Here is a 22,585-nt window from a genome sequence, read left to right as displayed (position 1 = left end):
ACATAAAATCACAGGGCGATACTGAAGTGCGACCTAACTCTGTGACATAGAAAGGAAGAGACGGAATCTGTAAAACTCAAGCGTGAATGACACGTTTACGGGCCAGGTTTTACATGTAGATGCTCGTTAGGCTGGATGCACCTCAAGCAATCGATGTCAATTAGACATTAGCATAGAATGACCAAGCAACCTTGATTCACGCTCAAGGTCCATTATGCCTCATGAATTAGTGCATGAGGCACTAGAGAATGCACCATAACTATAGAAATCGAGTTCCTGGCAAATCAGACCAGATAGAATACCAGTGAATGCTCTCGCCTATTTATGCTCGATCCCAGACCAATAGCCCTAAGCCGAAAGTAGTTTAGCGTCTGACAGCCTTGCTTACCAATGTTGTCTGTTATCTAGTTAACTCCAGATATCAACCTGGTGTCAACGCTGACGAGTCCCTATAGAAGACACTTAAATACCTGGAGTTTGTTTTTATCTTGATCGAGTACAAACTTGCATCCAGCCCAACAAATTATAGTATCTTGGTAGGATGGTACCTTCGAAATCCATGGAATTTAATGCTGATTTGCTGGTTAGATCATACCCCTCTTAGTGGATATATTCAAAACATCCGCGATCTCACTTTGGTCTCTGAAATGTCCAGCACTATGATCGTGCTGCCTCGTCCTGGAACCAAGCCCAGCGCTGCGCTCCAACCTATTCGAGCACCATCCCAGGCCGATTTTGTTGCAACCTTCGGCCAGCTGCTACCACAAGCGTCATATTTGCAAACACCGCACGGTAGAGCTGCCTATTACGAGCTACCAGCCTCATCTCCAGCAACCCCCGACACCTCCAACACAATTTCACGCGTTCTCTTCGTTCACGGGATTCAGACCTGCGCGATCGGGCTACAACCATTAGCAAGCGCACTATCTTCTCGTTTCCCACACGCCCAATGTGTCCTCGTTGACCAGTGGGGCCACGGGTTAACAGACACACCGGTCATCCCACACGAACCCGCACTCTTCCATGCACTCTTGGAAGCTCTGATGGTACATCTTGGGTGGAAAGATGCCCATTTTATTGGGTATTCGTTTGGCGGAGCAACGACAGCAACCTTTGCAGTCTCGCATCCCGAGCGTGTCGCGTCTATGGTTCTTGTCGCGCCTGCGGGTCTACTGCACACGAGCGACTTTAGTGAGGAGCAGAATAGTTACATTCGCGGTGGTGAGGGATTGGAGGAGCGCGCGCGAGCCTGGGTTCTCGAGTTCCTAGAGGGAGGACAGTTAGTGGTTCCTGCGAATTGGAAGGAGAGGGTTGCGAGGGGCGAAGTGGTTGCCGAGGCAGTCCGCGAGTGGGAAATGAAGGAGCATGAAGGTCACGCTGCAAGTGTGGTAGCTGTCTTTAGGGATGGCGGGGTTTTCGATAAAGATCCTGAATTTGCTAAAGCGGCAAAAAGTGGAATTCCGAATCTGAGTGTTTTGGGAGAGCTTGATGATGTGTGTAGTGTGGAAAAGCTTGAGAATGTTGGCATGCGGAATATTGCTGTGGTACCGCAGGTTGGACATGGAGTTGTAAGGGAAAGGGTTCCTGAGGTTGCTGGACTAATCGAGGATTTCTGGAAAGGACTCTAGCCTCGGTATGAGAAAGGATGGACGGGGGTACTCGACGAATATACACGTTATGATCAAAGGCAGCTTCCTTTTCACTACTTGAGAGATCCCAGACCTCGGAAATTAGACAGAATCTACATGTCCTTTCTCATACAATGCTTTGGGCCAAAGGAAATTTTGTACTCGAGCAATAATTTGTTTACATCAGTGAATAGGACTAACATGATTCGGCCTTGATCAAATTAGTGCCAGGCCTGATGACCCGTACATATTCTAAATCGAGGCTGAGCATGAAAATGCATTGATTACGAGGGAAATGTTCACTGGTGTGATTTAAACCACAACTATTGAACAGGAACATCTCCAAGGTCGCCGAGCTGAGTGTCGTCGTTTTGGGGCCGGGGCCGAAACTGAGAAAGGAGATACCGAACAGCCTTGTGTTATTTGCAATATATTTATATCTGCTATTTCCCAATATAATCACTCTGAGACAAAATTTGATGAGTGTCCAGACTCTACGAAAAAATCTTGTTTGTTTTCATGCCGCCAGAACCTAATACGGGCATATGTTGTATTCCACGCCCAGCTGGTTAAGCTGTGAACATAGCGAGAGAGTGCACATGGCTTCTAAGCTGGGGCACTGGACGCCTAGAATCCACAACAGATTAAACCATGTTCAGTGATTTCAACGAATTAGGACACAAGATGCTAGCTAGATTCTCCTAAACATTTAGAGATACATTCTTGATGAGGGTAGTCTCTCAGAATTCGTAGTTCCATTGATAGGCATTCCAACACCCATATGGCTAAAAAGAGGTTCCCTTTTTACGAGGGCGGGAACTCTTGAACTTAAGTTATTTAAATAACGAGCCATACAGCCAACATACAAGCGAGAAATCTGTTGTGTTCACTGGGGTAAGGTCTTTGTTTGCTCGTGTTACGCTCTTTGGCCCCTCCATTGGCCGCCCCCACACGTTCGTCGGGCCGAGTCAAAAATAGATCTCATCGTATTTTCTCGAACTCTCGCTGAATGGATTATCAGGCAAATCCTATGCTGATACCTCTATTGGCTCGATTGACGAGGCTATGTGCCTGGTAAACCCCTGTACACCACATTTGGACCCTGGATAATCCACTACAGCGAATTATAGAGCCTCTCGACACTGGGGCGGCAGACAGGGTAAAAGCTTGGCTACCGCGAGTGCCTGTAGCCCTTTGTTATAGAGGGATCCTTTTGTTATCTGAAACCTTCATTGTAGCCCCCGTTTAATCATTTCTTACCAACAAAGCTCCAAAATTTAGAGCAGTCCCTGCATACAATGAATCCAGCAAGGCTTGGCCCCAGGATACAGGGTCCAGGGGCCGGGCAGTGAAAATATCTGTGGGTTGGAATGACTAAATCGAAGTGCATGTAATATCCTCCATTATCAAGTGACATTTGAAGATACATATCAAGTCCAGCCCGACGACCTCTGTATCCAACAGCGTCTGTTGACTTTAGCTTCGAAGCAAGATTTGGACATCTTGACTGGATTGGACAGTATTTAGACGTTGAAGGCTCCCATAGAGCGCTAGAGAGTTTCGTGGAACCGAGCCGCAAAGGATCTTTTCATAGAAACAAGGCTCAGACCCTTGGGGTCGGGGCCAAAGGATCAGCCATCGGCATATAAGACTCTTTGTATTCTTCCGTGATGTGTACGGTCCCTCATAGATCAAAACACCAAATACTCCGCAATGCTTCCCTTGCTGGCTGGCACTTTCCTCACAATGGGAGCCACTTTTGCTAAGCCCGTGCCCTCGACCTGCGTAGGATGTACAGACGTCACGATTCCTATTCCTGCATCGACTGGGGCTGTCGCTGTACCAGCTGATTTCTTTGGCTTTGGGTTCGAGTCTGGACTACTTCCCCATTACGATAATGATTTCTCCGTCAACGTGGTGCACTCTATTCAATCCCGTATGAGCAAGCCGCTGGTCATTCGTGTGGGTGGCACAAGCGGTGATCATATCACTTTCAAGCCTGAGCAAACCAAAGTCGCTGCCGATTGCCATTCGAGCAAGAAATTTTGCAACAGCCTGGACGATTATACCGTCGGGCCAGACTATTTCGATGCTTTGAAACGCTTCGAGGATTCACACTGGACTCTTCAAGCTCCTATGGGAGATGAGATGAAGCTTGAAGCTTCGATGGCTTTCCTGCAGCAGGCATGGGGCGCCGCCACCAACAAAGGAGCGAACAAGGAGAGAGTGGCGGCGATTGCCCTCGGCAATGAGCCAAACTGGTACAAAGCATATGGTGTTGATGGATATATTCAGCGATCACAAAAGATTCAAGAGCAAGTCGTCAAGGATTTCAAATTGCAAGGAGATGAGGCTCGGATCTTCCAGACGGGAGAGATTGCGGCCGAAGTGGCAAGCAAGGCGGACTCACCTAGCAAGTTCACACTGTAAGTTCCTCAAGACCTACACCATTATCTCAATCAAGCTAACTGGCCCGAAGCATGGATCTACTAAAGCCCCTCTTTAAGGGAACGTCTACACAGCAGAAAGAAATCAAGTATGCCGCTGAACACTACTACCAGGTGATTGGCGCAAATGACGGTGGCCACGAATACACTGCCGCAGACCTGAAAGGTGAGTGCCTCATCACCAGTGAAGCGGAATATCGCGCTAACTTACATTAAATTTAGACACTTTGATGAACCACAAAGCTATCACTAATAAACTTGCTCCCTATGCCGCGGCTGTTAAATCTTTAAATGGCATCGACAAGTCTGTGCCTCTTGTCATTTCAGAAGCTGGATCCGCCATCGGAAATACTGCAGTCGAATTCGCAGGCGGCTTTGGCGCGGCCATCTGGGCAGTGGATTTCCATCTGGCTGCTATGTGGCACGGCATTCAGCGAGTCTGCAATACGCATGGTCCAGATGCTACACACGCTTGGTGGCTGCCTGATGATACGAGCGCCCATGCGAAGACACGCGCTGTCCAGGGCATCTTCCCGGCGGCGCCGTTCATTGCTGACTTCATTGGCAATGATAAACTTGGAAAGATTAAAGAGATCGACCTGAAGAATGACTTCCTCAGCGCTTATGCAATGTTTGATCAGAAGACCGACAAGTTGTCGCGCATTGCGATAATAAACATGCGCCAATGGGAGTATGGCCCGGCCGTTCGTCCAAGATACGTTGCTCAGATTGACATTGGCAAAGATGTGAAGTCGGCCGTTGTTCAGCGCATGCAGTCTGAGCATGGTGCTGCTGCTCTCGGATTTGACCTTGGTGGTCCACAGCAAAACGTGACTTGGAATGGTGAGCAGTGGAGCTGGAAGCTTAGTAAGGGTCTTGGTCGTAAGGTTGCGGGATACGAGGAGGAGAAGTTGGTTATCAACAAGGATAAGAACATGAACGGACACATCTCTGTCAATGTTTGGGATACGGAGGCAGTGATTGTACAACTTTCCTGATCACAATATATGTTTGATTAGCTTTATAGACCTTGACATTGCATCTTCTCTTCTTTGACTTTATTCGGCTTCAAGCTAAGTCAAGCTCGCTATCAACCTATTCAGCCCGTATTATTTTTAACAAGGTCCACCCTGAGCATAGGTCATATTTGTCCCCGCGAGTGCCGCACTTCAGCTTTGATGCCTTACTTGGTGACCTCATTTGCATCGACCACTAAACTGGCCTTGGCAATCTCCTTGTCACTTTTCTGAGGGAGTGGTTGCTCCTCATCTTGAGTTGAATTCCAAGTGTCCTCACTCTTGACATGCTCGACAGGTGTATGATTCCTCACAACAAGCCACGTAGGCAGTACGGCAAGGCCTTGTCGAAAAATGCATTAGTACCTCCTTGCCGAAGAATAGAATGTTCCTGTCACTCACCAAGCAGAATTGTGTTTACCGCCAGAGGAACTCGACCACCATACCACTCCCGAGTGTTGAGGCCATATGAAACTGCCTGGGCGAAACTTTCTTGGCCACGCAGGACACCTGATAAACGAGCTATTATTATTGGTTAGCAAAGTATAAAACAGAGCTACGCATTCGCATATCTTGAAACATACAAAGTTCAGAAATGTTGTCGGTCATAGTTGAAAGAAGATAATAGAGCCAGTTTTGCAGAGCTTGCTGAGAGAATTCTAGAACGACACAATAAGCAAGTAGGTCAATATCAAGGAGAGAAAAAAGGGTTCTTACGCCAGAGAATGATAACAAACATTCCTTTAGCAAAGCCTTTGTCAGACCAGTCGTAGGACGGAGGGTTGGCCGTATACTGCTCCTGAACTACCCAGCCATAGACCCAGGCAAGGATATGGAGAGCAATGACGTAGAAGAAGCTGGATATTCAGATATTAGTCTATATCCGAGAGCTCGTCAATATGTGAGGACTCACCTGTATGTGATGCGAAGTTTCACGCTTAGACCTTTATAGTCCAGGAAGCGACTGACAAGCCATGACGAAAGAAGAGCAGCGAGATAAGCTGAAAAATAAGACGTTAGTTTCCGCACTCTGAATTGGCAACTTGATGCATGAATTTAAAACCTACCAACAAGTCCAATCAAAGCTCGGGCGCGAACTCCGAAATAATACGTCTCAAAGTCTAGAAATTTCAATCAGACCAAGTTTACCATATGAAAGGCATCCACTGGACTTACTCCCATTATACTGATTGAAGTAAGCCGCCCAGAACACGGGCAGTAATAACAGAATCTGGAGATTCGTTTATATGAGCTTAGCTTTCACATCATAGATTCAGGCGAAAACGTACCTCCTTACGAGCAGAAACTCGCCAAAGCTCAACAAATTCTGCTTTCCAAGAATCCTGTGCAATAACCTTGACTTTGCTTCCGTCACTACGCTGGACCTTCTCCGGGCGTGTGAGGAAGTATGCTAGTGGGACCGCCAGACATTGCAATGCGACAAAAATGAGATAGGTCTCTGTGAAGTTCTTTTAGCAACAAGTCCTCAGATTAAAGAAAGTGTAACGTACCGGATCCGACTTTGCCCTTTTTCTTGGCAGCGGAAGAGCTATATCACAGTGAGCGGAAACCCTTCCCTTCTTAGGAACCGACTTACTGGTTCAATCCAAGGACAATAGCACTTCCGAGTAAAGGCCCGCCCGTCCGAAACCAAAGCCAGATACTATTGATTGATGAGCATGATGTCTCATCCCCAAGAGATCAGTATGTTCAGGATGTCAGGTCACTCACTTCATATATTGGCCTCGCTTTGCTGGCTCAGGATACCCAAGTGCCACCGCACCCTCGGAGGCCCAGAATAAACCGGCCCTGATTTGGTTAGCTGCTTCAGTCAATCACAAGTCTGTATTTCGAACTCACGATAATCCACAGGCCACTGCTCCCAGCAACACAAACCATTCATTGCCCTTCAAATTGTTAGTAATTTCAAAATTTGCTGCAAAACTTGGCACTCACATAACGATTGTTCGTATACAGTGCAGCCCTTGATCTTGCGTTAGATTATTGATCTCCTGTAGTGTCTTCAGGCCAACTTACGAGTATATCGGATAGCCAGCTGCACCCAACAGCAGGGTCCGGTTCATTCCAATACGGTTGGCAATTGGACCACCAAAGACGCACAAAAAGCCCACTAGCAACCAGAAGATATCATCAGTGACAAAATTCCCACACGACTCGACTGAAGTCAGAGACATACTCAGTCCGAAAACTAAGGCATTGGCCGCGTTGATCAGGTACGGTGATTCAGCACCGCCTGCTCCAAGGGAGTTCATTGCATTCCACAGCCCAGGAGCCAGGAATCCAACGCCTCCGATGATGAAGGCATTGAAAAGTGTGCTGCGATGCCAAACCCTTTTCTCAGGGAAAGTCGAAACCTCCTCGTCGGACGGTGATTTTGCGCTTGAGTCGGCCATCTCGCTTACTGTGAACAATCCCTTCCGTTCGTCTGTTGTCTACACAGAAAAGATGCAGCACAGGGCGGACCTTCCTAGTATCTATATTTCTACACTTACTCTTTCGGTCTGCCGGCTTTTACATAAGGCCATTGATGCCACCGATGGCGTGCTAAGGGACTGTGCCGACTCTTCACAACTGATCCACAAAATAGGGATTAGACCAACCAGTCTTGTTTCTGAGTAAGAGCTAAGTTGCGCCGGCCGTCCATTAGTTTGCCTTGGCACCTTTAGCATTGGATTTCTCCACTCATTTTGTTGAGTCTAGAATTTCTGTGTGGGGGTTTTGAAGAAAAAAGTGGGGGCTTTTAGGGATTATATCGCTACAGCGGCGAGTGACCGACGCAAAGCGCTCATTTGAGTGTCTATCCGAAAATATCCCCAGCATGTCATATGTGACCAAAAGATCGATTGGTTCTGAAAGTAATGCTTGCGGTTGCTGTCGTGCTTGAAAAATTGAAAAAGTGCGATCAAGTTATTGGCGTCCCGAATGAGTTGAGTGATCTGTGTCTATTCTTCTATACTTTTAAATGGCTATCCAACACCGAGATAATTTCTTCACTGCTTTTAAGAGAAGTAATCCTCATAAGAATGTGTTGATCGGGTCGAATTAAAAGCCCTCCACGGCGGATCTCTGAAGCGAACCACGACTGTCTCACCACGCTGAGATCTTGGCCAAGACGCCACACGTTAAGAGGGATATCTTTGTCTTCAAAGTGCTTCTCGACCTTGGAGAATCGGGTATGTCCTTGATTGTCTTGTTCGCCCAAGATCAACGTAAAAGAATCTGGGTTGCACAAATCCAGTGTACTCCACTGACATTGGCTGATCTGAGCTGCACTGAGCTCCTTGACGTAGGAGACGTCTATCGGCTCTAGGCGCATGGTGGATGCCTGAATTCGAGCTGAGGGTGTGAATGAAATCCAGGCATGGGGTAACCGAGCTCCTGCAATGAATTTGGGGTGGTAATACGAGGCGTGAGTAGGGGGCTTATCTGATCCATACACATATCCAATGTGATGCTCGAGCTAAATGGCAGTGATAGCGCTCGTCAGCTTCTAGTGATCTCTAGATCGATAGCAAGATCCAATCGACTCACATTGTCAAAGTGTTCCCTCTGTTCCTCAATTCCCTCATCAACTTTCTCCCGCTGCCGAGGATCCTTCAAAGCCTCATGGAGGTTCTTGCGAGCTTCTTCAATATCTGTGACACCTGCCATGTTTAAGCTCTTGACCAACTTGAAGATCTTGTCTCCATTTTTGACGCTTTGCTTGGAGTAATTGTCTGCTATACTTCGACGCTCAGGTGTGTATGTCGAGAGGATAGATGCGCCTGCCACCTTGTGGTGAATCATGGCAATCTTGTAGGCAAGATTGTGCACATCTGCAATGCCACAATTCAGCCCCAAGCCACCAGTGGGGGAAACGAGTGAGCTGCATCTCCAGCGCTGTATTGTAGAATTCATTAGCAATTGACGGTGAATCTCAAGAGAGAGCGTGAAAAATGACGGTACTCACAGGAGTATATTGCCCTTCTGAAAGGTTTTCGCAATCTGTCGCCGGAATACCCACGGCCTAAAACTCAAGATATCGAACGAAACATCCTGGCCAATGGCCGCACGAACTTTGGCCCGACACATCTCTTCCGTCCATGATTCCACAGGGTACTCGGCTGTATCGACCTCGCTGATATGTACTTGTGTCTCGCCTAGATCATAGCCAATAATGAAGCCTGCCGCAATTGGGTCCATTATCCAGTACAGCATACCAACGCGGTCGCCGACGACAGGTCGTAAGTTGGCGCTGAAGTGGATGGTCATCATTGTTTGGTCCGAGCCCTCGCCCTCTGAAGGAATTTCAAGAAGTTCGCGTACTCTGCTCTTACGCCCGTCACAGGCTATAAGATGCCGAGCAGTGACCTTATAGAGATTTTCACCTCGAGTCTGTTTGATAGTTGCGGTAACCTCGTCCTCACCCTGTAGAAAGTATCAATATGTATCAAAATATTCAATAGGGAAAGTTGAGGAAGAATCGCAGGAGTAGAGGGTACCTGGAGCACAGAATGAATACTGTAGCCTTTCTTGAGGGCAATATTGGGATCTTGCTCAATCAATTTCGTGAGCTCCTCTTCCAAGACCGGTTGCGAGATGTTGTGTATCATCTGGTTTTCCGCGTTAGACGCGACTGTTGTAGAGGTGTGCTTTCTGCAGGGTGAAATACTTCTGGGGTGTCATCTAGCACGGCCACATCCATACGTTCATAAGGAAGTCTGCCAACCGCTTCGCCAGACAGGCTGGTCACAAAGTTGACCCAGTGTCCATCGGCACGAGCCGTACCAAGACTACGAATCCGCTTCTCGCCGAGGCCATATTGTCGTAGGATCTCCAAAGATCGCGGGTTAATTGCATGCGCTTTGGGTGCTCCCAGGCGCTCGGGATAGCGTTCGACAATCAGCGAGCGGACTGCAAAAAGAATTAGCACGTACTATTGCAATGGATATCTTTGAACCGAAACGATGGTTAACAATTTCCGGAGGAGGGAAATCTCACCATTAAGTCGCGACAATAACAGTGCTTGCAAGAGACCGACAGGACCTCCACCGACGATGAGGACAGGCACAGAGCCCGGAATATCACCGTCGTTGGAGGTCATGGGTGCAGATCCAGAATCTCCCATGTTGAATCTCTCGCAACTGATATTGTTGGACGAATCTTGCTTAACCAGAAGGCTCTCGCCGGTGATTGCTCTTTCTCGACAATCCTCGAAGTGAGTGAAGTTCAAATCGAAGGCAAATGGCTTCAACTAATGTATAATATGCTTTTTATCTCTTAGAATGCGGACACAAACATCCGGATATAGAGATTCGGATATAGACGCGTCTCTTTTACTAGGGGCATTGCGGGGTGCGGGGTACCAGGAGGGTCTCCTGATGGCCATGGCCGTGGAATAAGACACAAAAGGCACTGGGAACGTGTCAAGTTGCCTTCTCACTGTGATAAGTTGGGGCTGCTATTGGTGGGATTTCCTGACCAGCAATTTCCACGCATATCAACTGTTTCTGCCAAACAGGCAACCGTCTGTTGACCCCTGCATAGCGTGATTTTAAACAGACCGGGGCTTATGTCGACCAAAGTGCCAAATATCACCGGCTCAAATCTTCGGCAGATTCACGATGCAGGGGGTGATAGCTGATGTCGGTTTGTGGGGCCGAAATACCTCAAGGAAGTGTACGCTGGCTATCCGTATCCTCAGAATCAAAGACGAAGCCCCTTCAGGTTATCACCCGTTGATATACTACAGAATGCCATCTGCGACGGGATTTCCACTGAATTGATAGCATGGCTCGATAATACAATATCTCAAAATGTGACGGGTTTATCTTATATTTCAGCGCTGCCTCTGGAATCGTGAATAGGTTTGCTGATGTTGCCCAACAGGCCGTTTCTCTAACGAAGCCTTCAACGGAACTATCGAAGACGAGGGAATCTCCATAACATACTCGTACTTCAGCCACTGCCACTGACCTGAATAAATCCTTCCGCTGGTCCGCCAACGAGGATCACCTTTGTCAGTGGCTGTTGTGTTTGTATACATGAGTATCGTGAAATCGCTAATCCCGGATAGGAATGATTCAGCACAGCCGTCTTAGGTCTTCGGTATAACTATACGGCAGTTACCGTATGCCAAGGGAGCTTCTTCGATCAACCCAGTTAAGAATCATGTCTGCAAGCTACTTTGCAGTCCAATATGGCCATCGCCCTGTGCATTTGATCTTTATTCCTCCTGTGGTTATCGCATCCACTCATCGAGCCTCCGCATTAAACAGAAATCCTGAATTTAGAAACACATCATTGATAAGAACATTACCCGGGTCAGTATCATAGCATGAATAAAGACTGTCGGCATCAATATGGTGTTATATCTTGTTAGCATAATTTTCTACTCCAAATGGACGCAAGAATAGCGGGAGGTGGCTACACCGCAAGGATTTCTTCCAAGTCAGGGAGCTGGCATAAAGCTTCCCGAGCAGGGCAATAATATTGTTGGATTAAAGATTGAGATGTTTTTGATTCTCAGTGAGAAAGATCGTGATTACGTAGGAGTTATTGTGTTGCCATCAGAAAGCATTCGTCATGAACAGCAGTAAAATCATTTATGGATTTGAGAAAAGAGCCCCCAAAGCACGTCCACAATGCCTCTAACCGAGCGCCTTTTGTGCATCCCTCAGAGTACATCTTACAGAGCAAAGGCAAGACCTAGGACACCAGCCGCGCCAGCCAGGCTGATAGCAAGGCCACCAGTAGCAGCTGGGGCACCCCCAGTAGAGGTAGAAGTTCCAGAACCGGAAGCAGAGCTTGAAGAAGAGCCACTGCCGGAGGCCGTCTTGGTCTGGGTGGCAGTGGAGGTCAAAGTCAGGCGAGTAGAGGCGGAAGTCGAGCTGTGGCCGGTGGAGAGAGGAGTGGACGAGGCGTGAGAGCTGCTACCGGCGGAGCCGGAGCCCGAAGTGGGAGTAACAGTGGGCATGCCGCTGAAGTAGCTGGAGAGAGCCGAGAACTCGGCCTCACCCTCGGCGGTGGCCCATGACTTGACGCTGTTGGGCAGACTGTTGTACCAAGCTGGATAGGTGCTGTGGAGGATGTCGTTGAGCACGGAAGACTGGAAGGCGGAGTCGGTCTCGAGGGCCTGGTACCAGGTGCTGGGGATGGCGGTCTCAATGACGGACAGGATACCGCTGGGGATGGTTTCGGTCATGATGGGCATGGTGATATCATCCAGCAAGTCGTCGGGGCTGATGGTGGTATCAGAAGCCGGGACAGCGAGAGCTGCAGTGGCGAAGAGCAGAGTGGCAAGGGCCTTGTACTGCATGGTGATGATTTTTGTTCAGAGATCGATGGTGGTAAGGGTAGGATTGTATCTGATGAGCTTCTGGTAGAGAAACCTTGTGGGATGAGCAGGGAAGGTGTCAAGGGTAGAAATTATGAGAAGCAGCAAGCGGGAGGTATATAGGGCAGCGACTAACGAGGCTTAAATCCGCCCCCCTCGGCAGCCTTAGCCTGGACCAAGTTTACAACCCCCAGTTGTCGCCTAAAATAAACCGCACCACTGAACACACCCTTGGAGGCTCATCCGACATGTCTGATCTTCATCCTTTTGTCCTCACCAGGGTCACCCATGTGGACCCCCAAGCTCAGCCCGATGGGGTTATATTTTTTTTTTCTCAAGCTATGGTTTGTGAACTCTGCTTGGCATCCAATCGCAATCCACCCGCCCCCAAGAGAAACCCCCCAAGGCCTAGCGCTGAAACAGGAAAGGCACCGTGAGTCCCAGCCAATTGCTCTTCGGCATGAATCGGTCCCTTTTCTTTGCGTCATGGACTCATGGCGGTGCAGGCTCCAGCTGTTGTCCAACACACTTGCCGTTTGGAAGAGGCTGAAACTCTCCACGGCCAAGACCGCCCTGATCCAGAGTTTCCTCTCAACGGGTCGAAAATATCTCGGTCTGGGCTTGATATCTTGCGGTCCATTGTTTTGTTCGGCCGCGACAATTCGGGCACGGGTTTTACTAGGAAATCCGATCTCCAAAAGACTGGCAACGGAAAATCGCGCCCTGTGTGTCGCCACACTCTCGCCATCTTGCACCTACTTTTGTCCTCTCTGCCTTGGAGTGTTACGCATACCTTTTTCCACGATTACAGTTTCATTGGACTTGGGATCCTGCTGATTCTGCATGACATCACGGGTCGGGGTAATGATCTACAATCTCCCAAATTTTCGCTGCTGCCTTTACAAATTATTTAGTTTGTCAACTTCGGGGGCGATGGCCCCACGAATCTTGATCCAAGGTGATTTGCTGATAACAATAGGGCCTTTGCTTCTACTGGCTGCTCTGTACTTTGCTTGCGTCGCCCCATCAGCGACCGACCGATTTAGACAGCGGCTTGGCAGTTTTTGCTTCATGCTGTCGGAAAAGATGCCTTGCCGGTGTTATTTCTTTTATGTAAGAAATCTACAGTCGATATCTTGGCATGTCAAGCTTTATGCAATCATTCGAGAATGCTTTCCGCTTTTCAGCTTCAGCCATGTTGGATTACGTGGACATACTATGTGGCTTCCTTAGAGAGCAGTTGAATCATGATGATGGTAGGTTCCAGGCATTATTCCTTGCGGAGGACCAGCACAACAAATTCTATGTCCTAATATGTCATCCCATAGGCAGGTTGCTAGGCACTGTCATTGGCGATAACCGTAATGCCAATCCGGTGTAGCAAGATCCTGCCGCACTTTGTATTCCCCTTCAGCCTCTTCCAGAACATCCATATCAATCTCAACAATCTTCATGCCTTCGTCACTATTTTCAAACCTTTCAACCCGACCGAGAAACGGCAATGCAACCTGAGAGAGTCCAGCAAACCCCGCCTCTGCCGGACCACCAACATTGCAAAACACCACCGCACAAGTATTTTCAAAAGCCCGACTAACAACAGCGGCATCGACAAAATCCCCCTCCGATTTAGGATTGCGCTTGATGCCAACGTCCCCCGCATCGGTATATCTCCAGAATGCTGGCACGATAATCATCTTCGCGCCCTGCATAATCAGCTCTCGGAACGCTTCCGGGAACGCCAAGTCCCAACAGATCAGTAAGCCAACTTTTCCGAGCGGCGTGTCAAAGGCAACATGACGACTGTCATTTCCCGAGCCCTTGACAAAGGGTCTCTCGGGGTGCCAGAGATTCTTTTTCTCGTATCTGCCCCTGATAGCACCGGTATTATCGATAAAGTATGCCGCATTGACGATCGTGCCGTCAGAGTGCAATTCCCCAAGGGATCCAGGGACGATGCAAATATTGCACTCTTTGGCTAAAGCGCAATATGCATCCAGATAACTTTCCCAGTTGGCACATTGCTTGCGAATTTCAGGATCGTGACCGGGGGCAAAATCGGCCAGATGGTATTCTGGAAGGACCGCTAAGTGTGCCCCAGCGCTGGCTGCATCCCTAATAAATGATACAGCCCGCCGATGATTGGACTCAATCTCATTAGGAGTCTGGTAGTGATCACGTCAACACGTGTTGTAGGGATGATTAGAGCCTCATGAGCATTCCGAGCTTACCTTCGGGCTTAGCTGAATAACAGCGATCTTGTGAATTGGCATTTTTGCAAGAAATCACAGAACAGGGAATTTAAAAACTTTCAAAATCTGAGCTATTCAATGACTCTGGAATGCAGGCAGAGATGGGGAACAGCTTACTGACTTTATAGTGCGGAATATCGGATCCAAAGTACTCTCCTATCAACATTCCCCGCATCCGATAGATTCCAACATTTCATTCGCTATCATACACCTCACCTCGGCAATTCAAATTGCAACCTTCAATCAAGCTGATCTTTTGGTTGGTTCATCTTGCCGAGATCTCGTGGACTGAACAGAATTTGTGGCTTGCTTTTTACGGGTTTTAGTGTGCAGTCAAATCCCGTTCTGATGCACACATCTACTTCGACTGCGCCATTGTTGTCAACCAGGCTCAGAGTCCTAAATTATGTTGATACTTGGACACTTTCTTTGTGTATTGAATTGTAATTCCCCTGCTTAGTTGATTCAACTAATTAGTTATTAAGAGTGCGTGCTATCAAAAGGCTACAGTTATGAGCTAAATTATCTGAATGATTCTTGATCAACCTTTCATGCTGCTCCGATTCAGTGCGCACTGAAATAGCGATATTTCCTTGCACTACGAACTCTGAATGACTTTCCAAAATAGATGAATATAATGTTCCCGAGCATGATGAATGTGGTGATCAAGCCAAAGGTCACATAGAACCATGTCAATCCAACCCGGTCGACCCACGGTGCCAGAGCAAAGACAAAGATTGTAGAGATCAAGTTACGGATGAAGGTGAGCCCAACAATAGAGTCGGCGATGATCTAGAATAAATGATTAGAAATGAGTCGCTTCTTTTAACTGGCATAAGACTTACATCTGTGTATGCATCGGTGAGGTATGTGAGCGCAGCACTGCTGGCAGGAACCACGCCAAACGCATTAATACCCAATCCAAATGCTGGAAGAAGCCAATGAGAGCCATTATTCAGACCAATTCCAAACATGAAGAGGCCTGCTGGAACGAGTGGCAGGAATATTAGGCACAGCCAGAGACGCATTTCGGGCTCAAACACGCCGCCATTTCTCTTCGCCAGTCGAAGCGCAATGGAGTCACTCAATGGGCCACATATGATAGTTGCCAGGCTAGCGCCGATAAACGGGGGAAGCCCCATCAAGCCAATTTGGGCCGCGCCGAAATTGTACGGCGGGAGAGTCATGACTGATGAGAGAGTTGTGACTGGCACTGTTGTGCAAGCAGTCATGATTCCGTATTCTAGGGCCATGAAGAAGACCGCTGGAATACTGAACATGATCAAGAACGGCTGATAGCTGTGCTTCAATAACTCGATGAAAGACATGGGAGAATTGGTCCATAATGCCAACTTCTTCAAGTAGGGCTTCTTTGGAATCGAGTAATCAATCTGGACGGGTTCAACTTGTGTGGTGTGCGGAACCAGGCCTTGTTCATCTCGCTTTGAGTCAGATGCCTCGAACCCCTGCTTCTCAGAGGTTGGCTCCGGTCCCATCTTATCAGCAACGGGGACCCCATCGATGGATGGCACACAGAACATCGTCTCTTCATAGAAGAAAACAAAGGCAACCAATCCAACTCCAAACAAAATGGCCATCCACCACCACACCCAACGCCAGCCCTGGCCAAGAGTGATATACCCACCAGCCAGCGGGGCCAGGGTGACACCCACAGTCGTCACCCAATAGTACAACGTGTTCATGAGGCCTCTTTCGTGCACGAAGAACATATCCGCCACTGTCATTTGGACAAGGACTTCTGCCAGAGCGCCGACGATGCAACTCAATACGTTGACCAGCATTAGGTCTGCCACGGTTTGCATCCGGGCAGACCAAATACTGATGCCACATTGGACGGCCGTGCTGAAAACGTATATGGGTCGTCGTCCGAACTTAAGAGCGAAAGGGACAAGTATCACGGCTCCAATGCACAGCGCTCCACAACCGGCGGCGTAACTGTCGTTGAGCAAAACGAAGCTAAAGCCCAGTTCGGCATTCACTGGTCCCCATGTGACAGTCGCGACGTCAATGCTGGTAACGTTCAGTATTCAATCAAAACCATTAATACCGGCAAGGCAAAGGAGAAGGAAAGACTCACAGCGCAAGCACCATCATGACATAGTAAGAAACGAACGCAAAATTCACGTATTTTCTCCATTGCGGCCAATTCTAAGAGGCAAAAAAGTCAGAGCTCGTCGAGAGAAATGACAGAAGTCGAAATACTGACCAACGGATCATTTGGGTCGCTGGATGGCTTTGGCTCGAAGATTACTTCCGCTCCTTCAGTTGAAGGAGAGATGTCTATCAAAAAGCTTTGTCAGTGACAAGTCCACCTGGGCAGAGTCTTCGGGGGAAAACAAATAGATCGTTTCTTACCTTCAAGTCCCACGGTGCCTGGAGGCCAAGCCGGGTCGATGTCATAATTGCCCGCTGACATACTTGTGGAATATACAGGTCGGCTTTCAGGGGTAGCGGAAGGTCTGCTTTAGACCTTGCGATGAAGGGCGGAGAATTTGCAATGTTCACGGAGGACGGGGACCTTTTATCATTTTCGTTCTGCTCGGTCGTGAGGATCAAGCCTGCACTCTTGCTTGCCTTATCGTCATGAGGTATGAAGGCTGATATCCCGTAGCCATTCACAACGCAGGCATCGGCCGCCCAGTTGTATGGAGCCTTTCTCAAAAGGGGAAGGTTGGGGCATGGCCAATAAGATGAAGAGGTTGAATGAAGCCCGTATCGTCTCCCCAGGTGTTGATGCGGGGAAATATCTTCATAATAGCCCGGGCGGTGGCGGGGATTGGGTTTAAGTGGCATATCTAACCCACCGTCGGCTACGAGATGCCGTACTAAGTTATCATAAAGATGAACTAATGATGACTGCTAAAGGAGTCTGACGTTCGTTCTCGAGGAGGGATCGATTTAAGATCTGAGGGCCCACGGACCGTCCAGATCTGCTTCCTACCAGGGTCGGCAAACGAGCAACCATGATATGTTGAGATACATACAAAGATAAGCAAGTAATCTTCAAAGATAACAAAGGTCCTTGACTAAAAGTATCATCCAATCAATCTCGCCTCGAAGGCGCTTGTTAGTTTCATATATAGAATCATCTTCTTATTATCTTCTTGTCAACTCGTCCCATCTTCGTCTTCATCTTCTACAAGGGTATCCACTCCTCCCAGAGACCCCATCACAAACTGACCAATTGCGTCAAATTGCGCGGATAAGGAAAATACAACATCGACTAGCTGCTTTTAGCCAGTCGACCCGAGATCCGTCCACTGCTACAGCACTAGCAATTGCCGCGGCGCAAGTCCGACCGTCGCCGATCTAATCCCTCCGCCTGAGCACCCGCATCCCACAATGCAAGAGCGGCATTTCTCCACTTCACGTATCAAAGTGCACCTTCTCGACGGACCATCAGCCTTCTGGACCTACGAAAGGAAAGTCCTAGAGATACAGGGTATCTAGAACAGATCCCGATTACCCCGCGCCTTTCGTTAAATAGCTTCTGCCATCGAAGGATATTTCCATTGCGATCAAAATTAACTTCTCGCGATCACTTAATCATGACTTCCGTCTTCCGAAATGGTCGCATTCTTGTGCCCTCCTCACCCTCGACCAAGGGTGCCAATGAGTTTGCCGAGGGCATGATTATCAATAATGATCGCATCTCTTACGTTGGCTCGCTAGACGATGCCCAGATCCCTGCGGACGCCAATATTGTCGATCTGGACAACCGCGTTGTGGTCCCTGGCTTCATTGATGCCCACGTACACATCTTGCATTTCGGCCATTCTTTGCAAAAGGTCGACCTCATCGAATGCACATCTCTCGAACAGATCCGCGCAACAATCAAAGCCTACGCTGAGGCTAACCCGTCCGTGCCGCAAATATTTTGCCGAGGATGGATTCAATTATCGACGAAAGGCGTTGCGCTAGCAAGCATGCTTGATGATCTTGACCCGCGGCCTATTTTCATTGATTCCTTCGATCTGCACTCCATGTGGTGCAACTCGGCTGCTCTGGAAGGAATGGGGGCCTATACCGCCCCCGATCTTCCGGGTGGCTGTATTCATCGTGATGAGAACGGAAGACCTTCCGGTCTTCTAGATGAGTCTGCTGCACTAAACATGGCCTGGCCCTATGTGGAGAAACTCTACTCCAAAGAAGACAAGCTTGCTGCATTGGACAAAGCTATTCACGCCTACACTGCCGCTGGCTATACCGGCGTTGTGGATATGGCCATGGATGAAGCCACCTGGGAGATTCTGAACGAGTATCGCCGCGATAAGCATATTCCGTTCCATATTGCTGCCCATTGGCTTGTACCATATACCGATGATCAGAAAGTCAACTTCACCTACGTCGATCGCGCAGTTGAGTTGCGAAAGCAGTACACGGAGCCGGATTTCTGTATCGCTGGAATCAAGCTCATTTGCGACGGAGTTGTTGATGGATGCACTGCTGCTCTGCTTCAGCCGTACACCGGAAAATCTGATCCAGTTGAGCCCATTTGGCCTGAGCATCAGCTGCGTGAAGTTGTCCAGCGAGCCGATTCAGCTGGACTACAGTGTGCAATTCATGCTATTGGCGATCGCGCCGTTCGCCAATCTATTGACGTTCTCTCACAAGTCGGAACCCCCGGTCGGAGGCACAGAATCGAACATTTAGAAATGACGACTTCCGAGGACGCGAAGCGTCTTGGTGAACTAGGAATCACAGCCTCGGTCCAACCCGTCCATTCTGACCCAGCACTATTCAAAGCATGGCCCAGTCTTGTCGGACCCGATCGATGCAAGCGCGCCTTTGCATACAAAGAGTTCATGGACGGGGGTGCACCTATTGCAATTGGAACTGACGCGCCAACTGCGCGTAATCTGCCTTTCCCCAACCTCTACAATGCGACTACTAGGCGATCGGCACTTGAGCCTGAATCGACAGCGACTGTTAACGCTCACTTCGGCATAACTTTGGCTGAAGCTGCGACTGCTGCAACTGCTGGAGCAGCATATGCACGCTTTGCGGAATCCTGGACTGGAAGTTTGCGAGAGGGCCTGTATGCCGATTTTTTGATAGTCGATGCGCATTGGACTCCCGAGAAGCTTCTTGAGGCAAAGGTGTGCCAGACTTGGTATCGGGGGAAGAAGGCATACGACTCAACTGAAGCTACAAGTGCCTAGCAATACCATGTTTGCAGGTATAATACGATAGATAGAATGAGCATGCAAGTGTATCATATTGAATTGGACAAATTGGAAACGAAAGTCGTAGTCGCGAATTACTACTTTCATTTAGCCAAGCCGCCAAGATGGCCCATTAAGAAGTGCGGTGATGTATCGGTACGCGAAGAAAATAAGCCCTTAGTTTTGATGATACTGTTTGAGATTTGCAGTGTCGATTCAGCATGTCAAATAAAGTTAGGGGAGGATCATCACTATGACATCACCAGTATACTCGGCTTCGCCTAGAAGGTCAACCTCACAGGCGTAGTAAATCATATCAGTTCATTTTGCGTATCATCACATTGACTTCAGCATTAATTTTTACAAGATACTTCGAAAGAAATGCCCTAGGATTATTACTTGCCCAACTGAGAGAAGTTGAGGTCAAAAAGATTCCACAATACTACTCATCGGGTTTACGAGGCTCAGACTGAGTGGCATGGTCGGCGTAGTTTACTGTGAAAAACGGATCTTTGTCTATGCAACTAATTAGTCCAATAAGCGAATAAAAAGAAAATTCTTTCTCACATACCCCTCACTGGGTCACTCGGGTCAGAGGTGTGTTCAGTAATCTTATGGAGGTCCTCCAGCGCGTGGTCATGGGCAAGTTCGGCACACATTGCTTGAGGAGAGCTGTGAATAAATGTGAGAAGCGGCGCGAGTGAGGTAAAAATGAAGAGGTTATTCAACACACGGTGCGACATTTCTGTCAACTATCATCTGCAGATCGTTGAGCCTGTGAGCCTGACTAGCTGCTTGTCCATTGTCGCCTAGCGACTTTCGAGTCTGCATCGAGTCCGGAACCAGAGGGTTGTTGTCAATAGTTGAAACCATGATCAGAGGATTACTATTAGTATGAAAGATATGGGTGATGAAGAGTTTCTCGAATGATCCTTTTACACAGCGGGAGAGTCGTCGGCTTAAATTTAGTGGAAGTGCGGGGAGGTTCGCCGGGACATCATACCAAAAGTGGCAAACCTATGATATAAAGACTATTTTGTGCCACCAACCAATGAAGATTAGTCACTAATTTAGGCCTTGCGATAAACCGCTGCCTCTTACACTGATAGCTCCTCGCCTATAGCTATCCTGATCAATGCTCTTTTCATCGCCATTCATATGGGCAATATCCAGTGCTTCTTCAGTTGCTGCAATAAGCTTCTCGCAATAAATCGACGTAGAGCTTTGGATCCCCAACATTTTTTGCCTCAAGTTTCGATTTAGATGCTGATCCCAGGCATAACAGACCTCTAACTCTTGGTGTATCCATCAAGGAGCCATTTGATCCCGTCGATGAAATCCGAAGCAGCCTTTTTACTCTGCTTGAGCATTGGGAAAGTACCCCAGAAAATATGAGGCATGCCAGGATAGAGATCCAACTTCGTCTCCACGGCATTTTCTGCCAAGGACTGCTCGTAAATGAGATCCTCGTCGCGAAGAATATCCATTCCACAAACTTGAAAATAAGTCCTTGGAAGTCCTCGGTGCCCCGTTGGCCAAATATACGGCACGAACATCGGTGACTGCTCGTCACCCTTTGCAGAGTCGTGGAAGATCTTTTCGAGAGCCGGTGAGAGAACCGGGTCGTACTTACATGCCTCTTGAGTGCAAGAGACGTACATATCTTTGTATCTATCCGGCAACATCACATTGGTCCCAGGCGGTAAAATCATTGGGGCCAAGAGAAAGACCCCAGTGACTCTTGGAGATAAGCTTTCATCGCGTGCAAGATGAGCAAGGACTGCCGACATGTTCCCTCCTGCAGAAGAGCCGCCAATGATGAAACCACTTGACAAAGGTACGCCCAGCTCGGCTTCGGCGTTTGCTGCAATCCACTTCAATCCATCCCACGCATCATTTATTCCGGCTGGAAACGGATCTTCAGGCCCTTGTCGGTAGGCAGGTGCAATACAAGTGACGCCGAGCAATTCAACCATCCTTCGGCAGGGCGTTGCTGTATCTTCAGGAGACCCAATAGTCCATCCTCCGCCGTGGAAGTAGACAACCAGAGACATTTGGTTTGCAGGAACCTCCGCAGGTGCAAAGACATGAGCGCGTAATTGGATCCCGTCACGGTTGGAAAAGTACACGTCGCGCTCAATGACATTGCTTTCGGGGCTCGGCGGTTTGTATTGGCTTTTCATGTATATCCTCAGACCTGCAATGACCTTGGCGGGGTCGGCTGTATCTATTTGGGGCAGCGGGTTTGTCTTTAAGAACTGCGGAGTGTCCAGCGTGTCAGAAAAGTAACTTCCGTGTAAGTGAGCGATTCACCTCAGCTAGCTCCTCGTCCATCACTGCCAGGCTGAGCCGATCTTCAAGAGCCAGAGACATGTTGTGAGTTATCTTGGCCTGCATCAATTCTATGGAAGCGCGTCAAGACTGAGATCCGAGGACAGATTGAATTCAACCACTGGCAAAGTATTCAAGTATCGCTTGGATCTTTTCAAAACTATATAGAGCTTCTTATAGTAATTAAATACGAGTATCTTGTATAAGGCCCCTGGTCCGGAGATACCGCCTCTAATCTCCGCCACTTCTCTATTTCAATGATCATAAACTGCAGAGAGTCCCCCGTAGATATATGTGGTTCCAGAGGCGCTTGCCCATACTAGTTTCAAAGTATCGTCTTTTCAGCCGAAGCGAGACAGGCGTATCAAACATGGATCGCCGTAGGGCAGAGT

The 22,585-nt window shown here is 48.4% G+C and overlaps 10 protein-coding genes across 10 annotated transcripts; 3 read left to right on the top strand and 7 right to left on the bottom strand.

The window, feature by feature from the left end:
* Positions 1-647: 647 nt before the first annotated feature.
* N7458_002840 (alpha/beta hydrolase) lies at positions 648-1,628 on the top strand (the record flags this gene model as incomplete). Its single annotated transcript, XM_056906223.1, has 1 exon — positions 648-1,628. One exon carries the CDS (start codon positions 648-650, stop codon positions 1,626-1,628), a length of 981 nt encoding a protein of 326 aa, XP_056770330.1.
* A 1,713-nt stretch (positions 1,629-3,341) lies between these two features.
* On the top strand, positions 3,342-5,073 carry N7458_002839 (glycosyl hydrolase family 79 C-terminal domain-containing protein; the record flags this gene model as incomplete). Its single annotated transcript, XM_056906222.1, has 3 exons — positions 3,342-4,054; positions 4,108-4,241; positions 4,298-5,073. The coding sequence occupies 3 exons, from the start codon at positions 3,342-3,344 to the stop codon at positions 5,071-5,073; spliced, it is 1,623 nt and encodes a 540-aa protein (XP_056770329.1).
* A 185-nt stretch (positions 5,074-5,258) lies between these two features.
* Positions 5,259-7,505, bottom strand: N7458_002838 (uncharacterized protein; the record flags this gene model as incomplete). Its single annotated transcript, XM_056906221.1, has 15 exons — positions 5,259-5,434; positions 5,494-5,613; positions 5,676-5,750; positions 5,809-5,948; positions 6,005-6,092; positions 6,159-6,212; positions 6,268-6,322; positions 6,381-6,550; positions 6,603-6,640; positions 6,689-6,754; positions 6,823-6,900; positions 6,952-6,998; positions 7,048-7,075; positions 7,129-7,222; positions 7,289-7,505. The coding sequence occupies 15 exons, from the start codon at positions 7,503-7,505 to the stop codon at positions 5,259-5,261; spliced, it is 1,446 nt and encodes a 481-aa protein (XP_056770328.1).
* Positions 7,506-8,062: 557 nt separating this feature from the next.
* Positions 8,063-10,219, bottom strand: N7458_002837 (MonooxygenaseFAD-binding; the record flags this gene model as incomplete). The annotated part of the gene is made up of 6 exons (XM_056906220.1): positions 8,063-8,572; positions 8,644-8,977; positions 9,062-9,519; positions 9,594-9,704; positions 9,764-10,005; positions 10,093-10,219. The coding sequence occupies 6 exons, from the start codon at positions 10,217-10,219 to the stop codon at positions 8,063-8,065; spliced, it is 1,782 nt and encodes a 593-aa protein (XP_056770327.1).
* A 1,560-nt stretch (positions 10,220-11,779) lies between these two features.
* Positions 11,780-12,409, bottom strand: N7458_002836 (uncharacterized protein; the record flags this gene model as incomplete). Its single annotated transcript, XM_056906219.1, has 1 exon — positions 11,780-12,409. One exon carries the CDS (start codon positions 12,407-12,409, stop codon positions 11,780-11,782), a length of 630 nt encoding a protein of 209 aa, XP_056770326.1.
* A 1,364-nt stretch (positions 12,410-13,773) lies between these two features.
* Positions 13,774-14,697, bottom strand: N7458_002835 (carbon-nitrogen hydrolase family protein; the record flags this gene model as incomplete). Its single annotated transcript, XM_056906218.1, has 2 exons — positions 13,774-14,589; positions 14,656-14,697. 2 exons carry the CDS (start codon positions 14,695-14,697, stop codon positions 13,774-13,776), a joined length of 858 nt encoding a protein of 285 aa, XP_056770325.1.
* A 543-nt stretch (positions 14,698-15,240) lies between these two features.
* On the bottom strand, positions 15,241-17,113 carry N7458_002834 (Major facilitator superfamily domaingeneral substrate transporter; the record flags this gene model as incomplete). Its single annotated transcript, XM_056906217.1, has 5 exons — positions 15,241-15,468; positions 15,522-16,707; positions 16,775-16,845; positions 16,904-16,977; positions 17,053-17,113. The coding sequence occupies 5 exons, from the start codon at positions 17,111-17,113 to the stop codon at positions 15,241-15,243; spliced, it is 1,620 nt and encodes a 539-aa protein (XP_056770324.1).
* A 1,132-nt stretch (positions 17,114-18,245) lies between these two features.
* N7458_002833 (amidohydrolase) lies at positions 18,246-19,859 on the top strand (the record flags this gene model as incomplete). Its single annotated transcript, XM_056906216.1, has 1 exon — positions 18,246-19,859. One exon carries the CDS (start codon positions 18,246-18,248, stop codon positions 19,857-19,859), a length of 1,614 nt encoding a protein of 537 aa, XP_056770323.1.
* A 445-nt stretch (positions 19,860-20,304) lies between these two features.
* On the bottom strand, positions 20,305-20,735 carry N7458_002832 (uncharacterized protein; the record flags this gene model as incomplete). Its single annotated transcript, XM_056906215.1, has 3 exons — positions 20,305-20,357; positions 20,434-20,534; positions 20,596-20,735. The coding sequence occupies 3 exons, from the start codon at positions 20,733-20,735 to the stop codon at positions 20,305-20,307; spliced, it is 294 nt and encodes a 97-aa protein (XP_056770322.1).
* Positions 20,736-21,151: 416 nt separating this feature from the next.
* On the bottom strand, positions 21,152-22,235 carry N7458_002831 (alpha/beta hydrolase; the record flags this gene model as incomplete). Its single annotated transcript, XM_056906214.1, has 2 exons — positions 21,152-22,120; positions 22,176-22,235. The coding sequence occupies 2 exons, from the start codon at positions 22,233-22,235 to the stop codon at positions 21,152-21,154; spliced, it is 1,029 nt and encodes a 342-aa protein (XP_056770321.1).
* Between the last annotated feature and the right edge of the window lie 350 nt (positions 22,236-22,585).

Source organism: Penicillium daleae (assembly GCF_028827525.1).
Source record: "Penicillium daleae strain IBT 16125 chromosome Unknown utg000002l_segment0_segment0, whole genome shotgun sequence".
NCBI classification, from domain to species: domain Eukaryota; kingdom Fungi; phylum Ascomycota; class Eurotiomycetes; order Eurotiales; family Aspergillaceae; genus Penicillium; species Penicillium daleae.
Note: the sequence above shows the minus strand (reverse complement) of the source record. Positions and strands in the feature narration are given on the sequence as shown.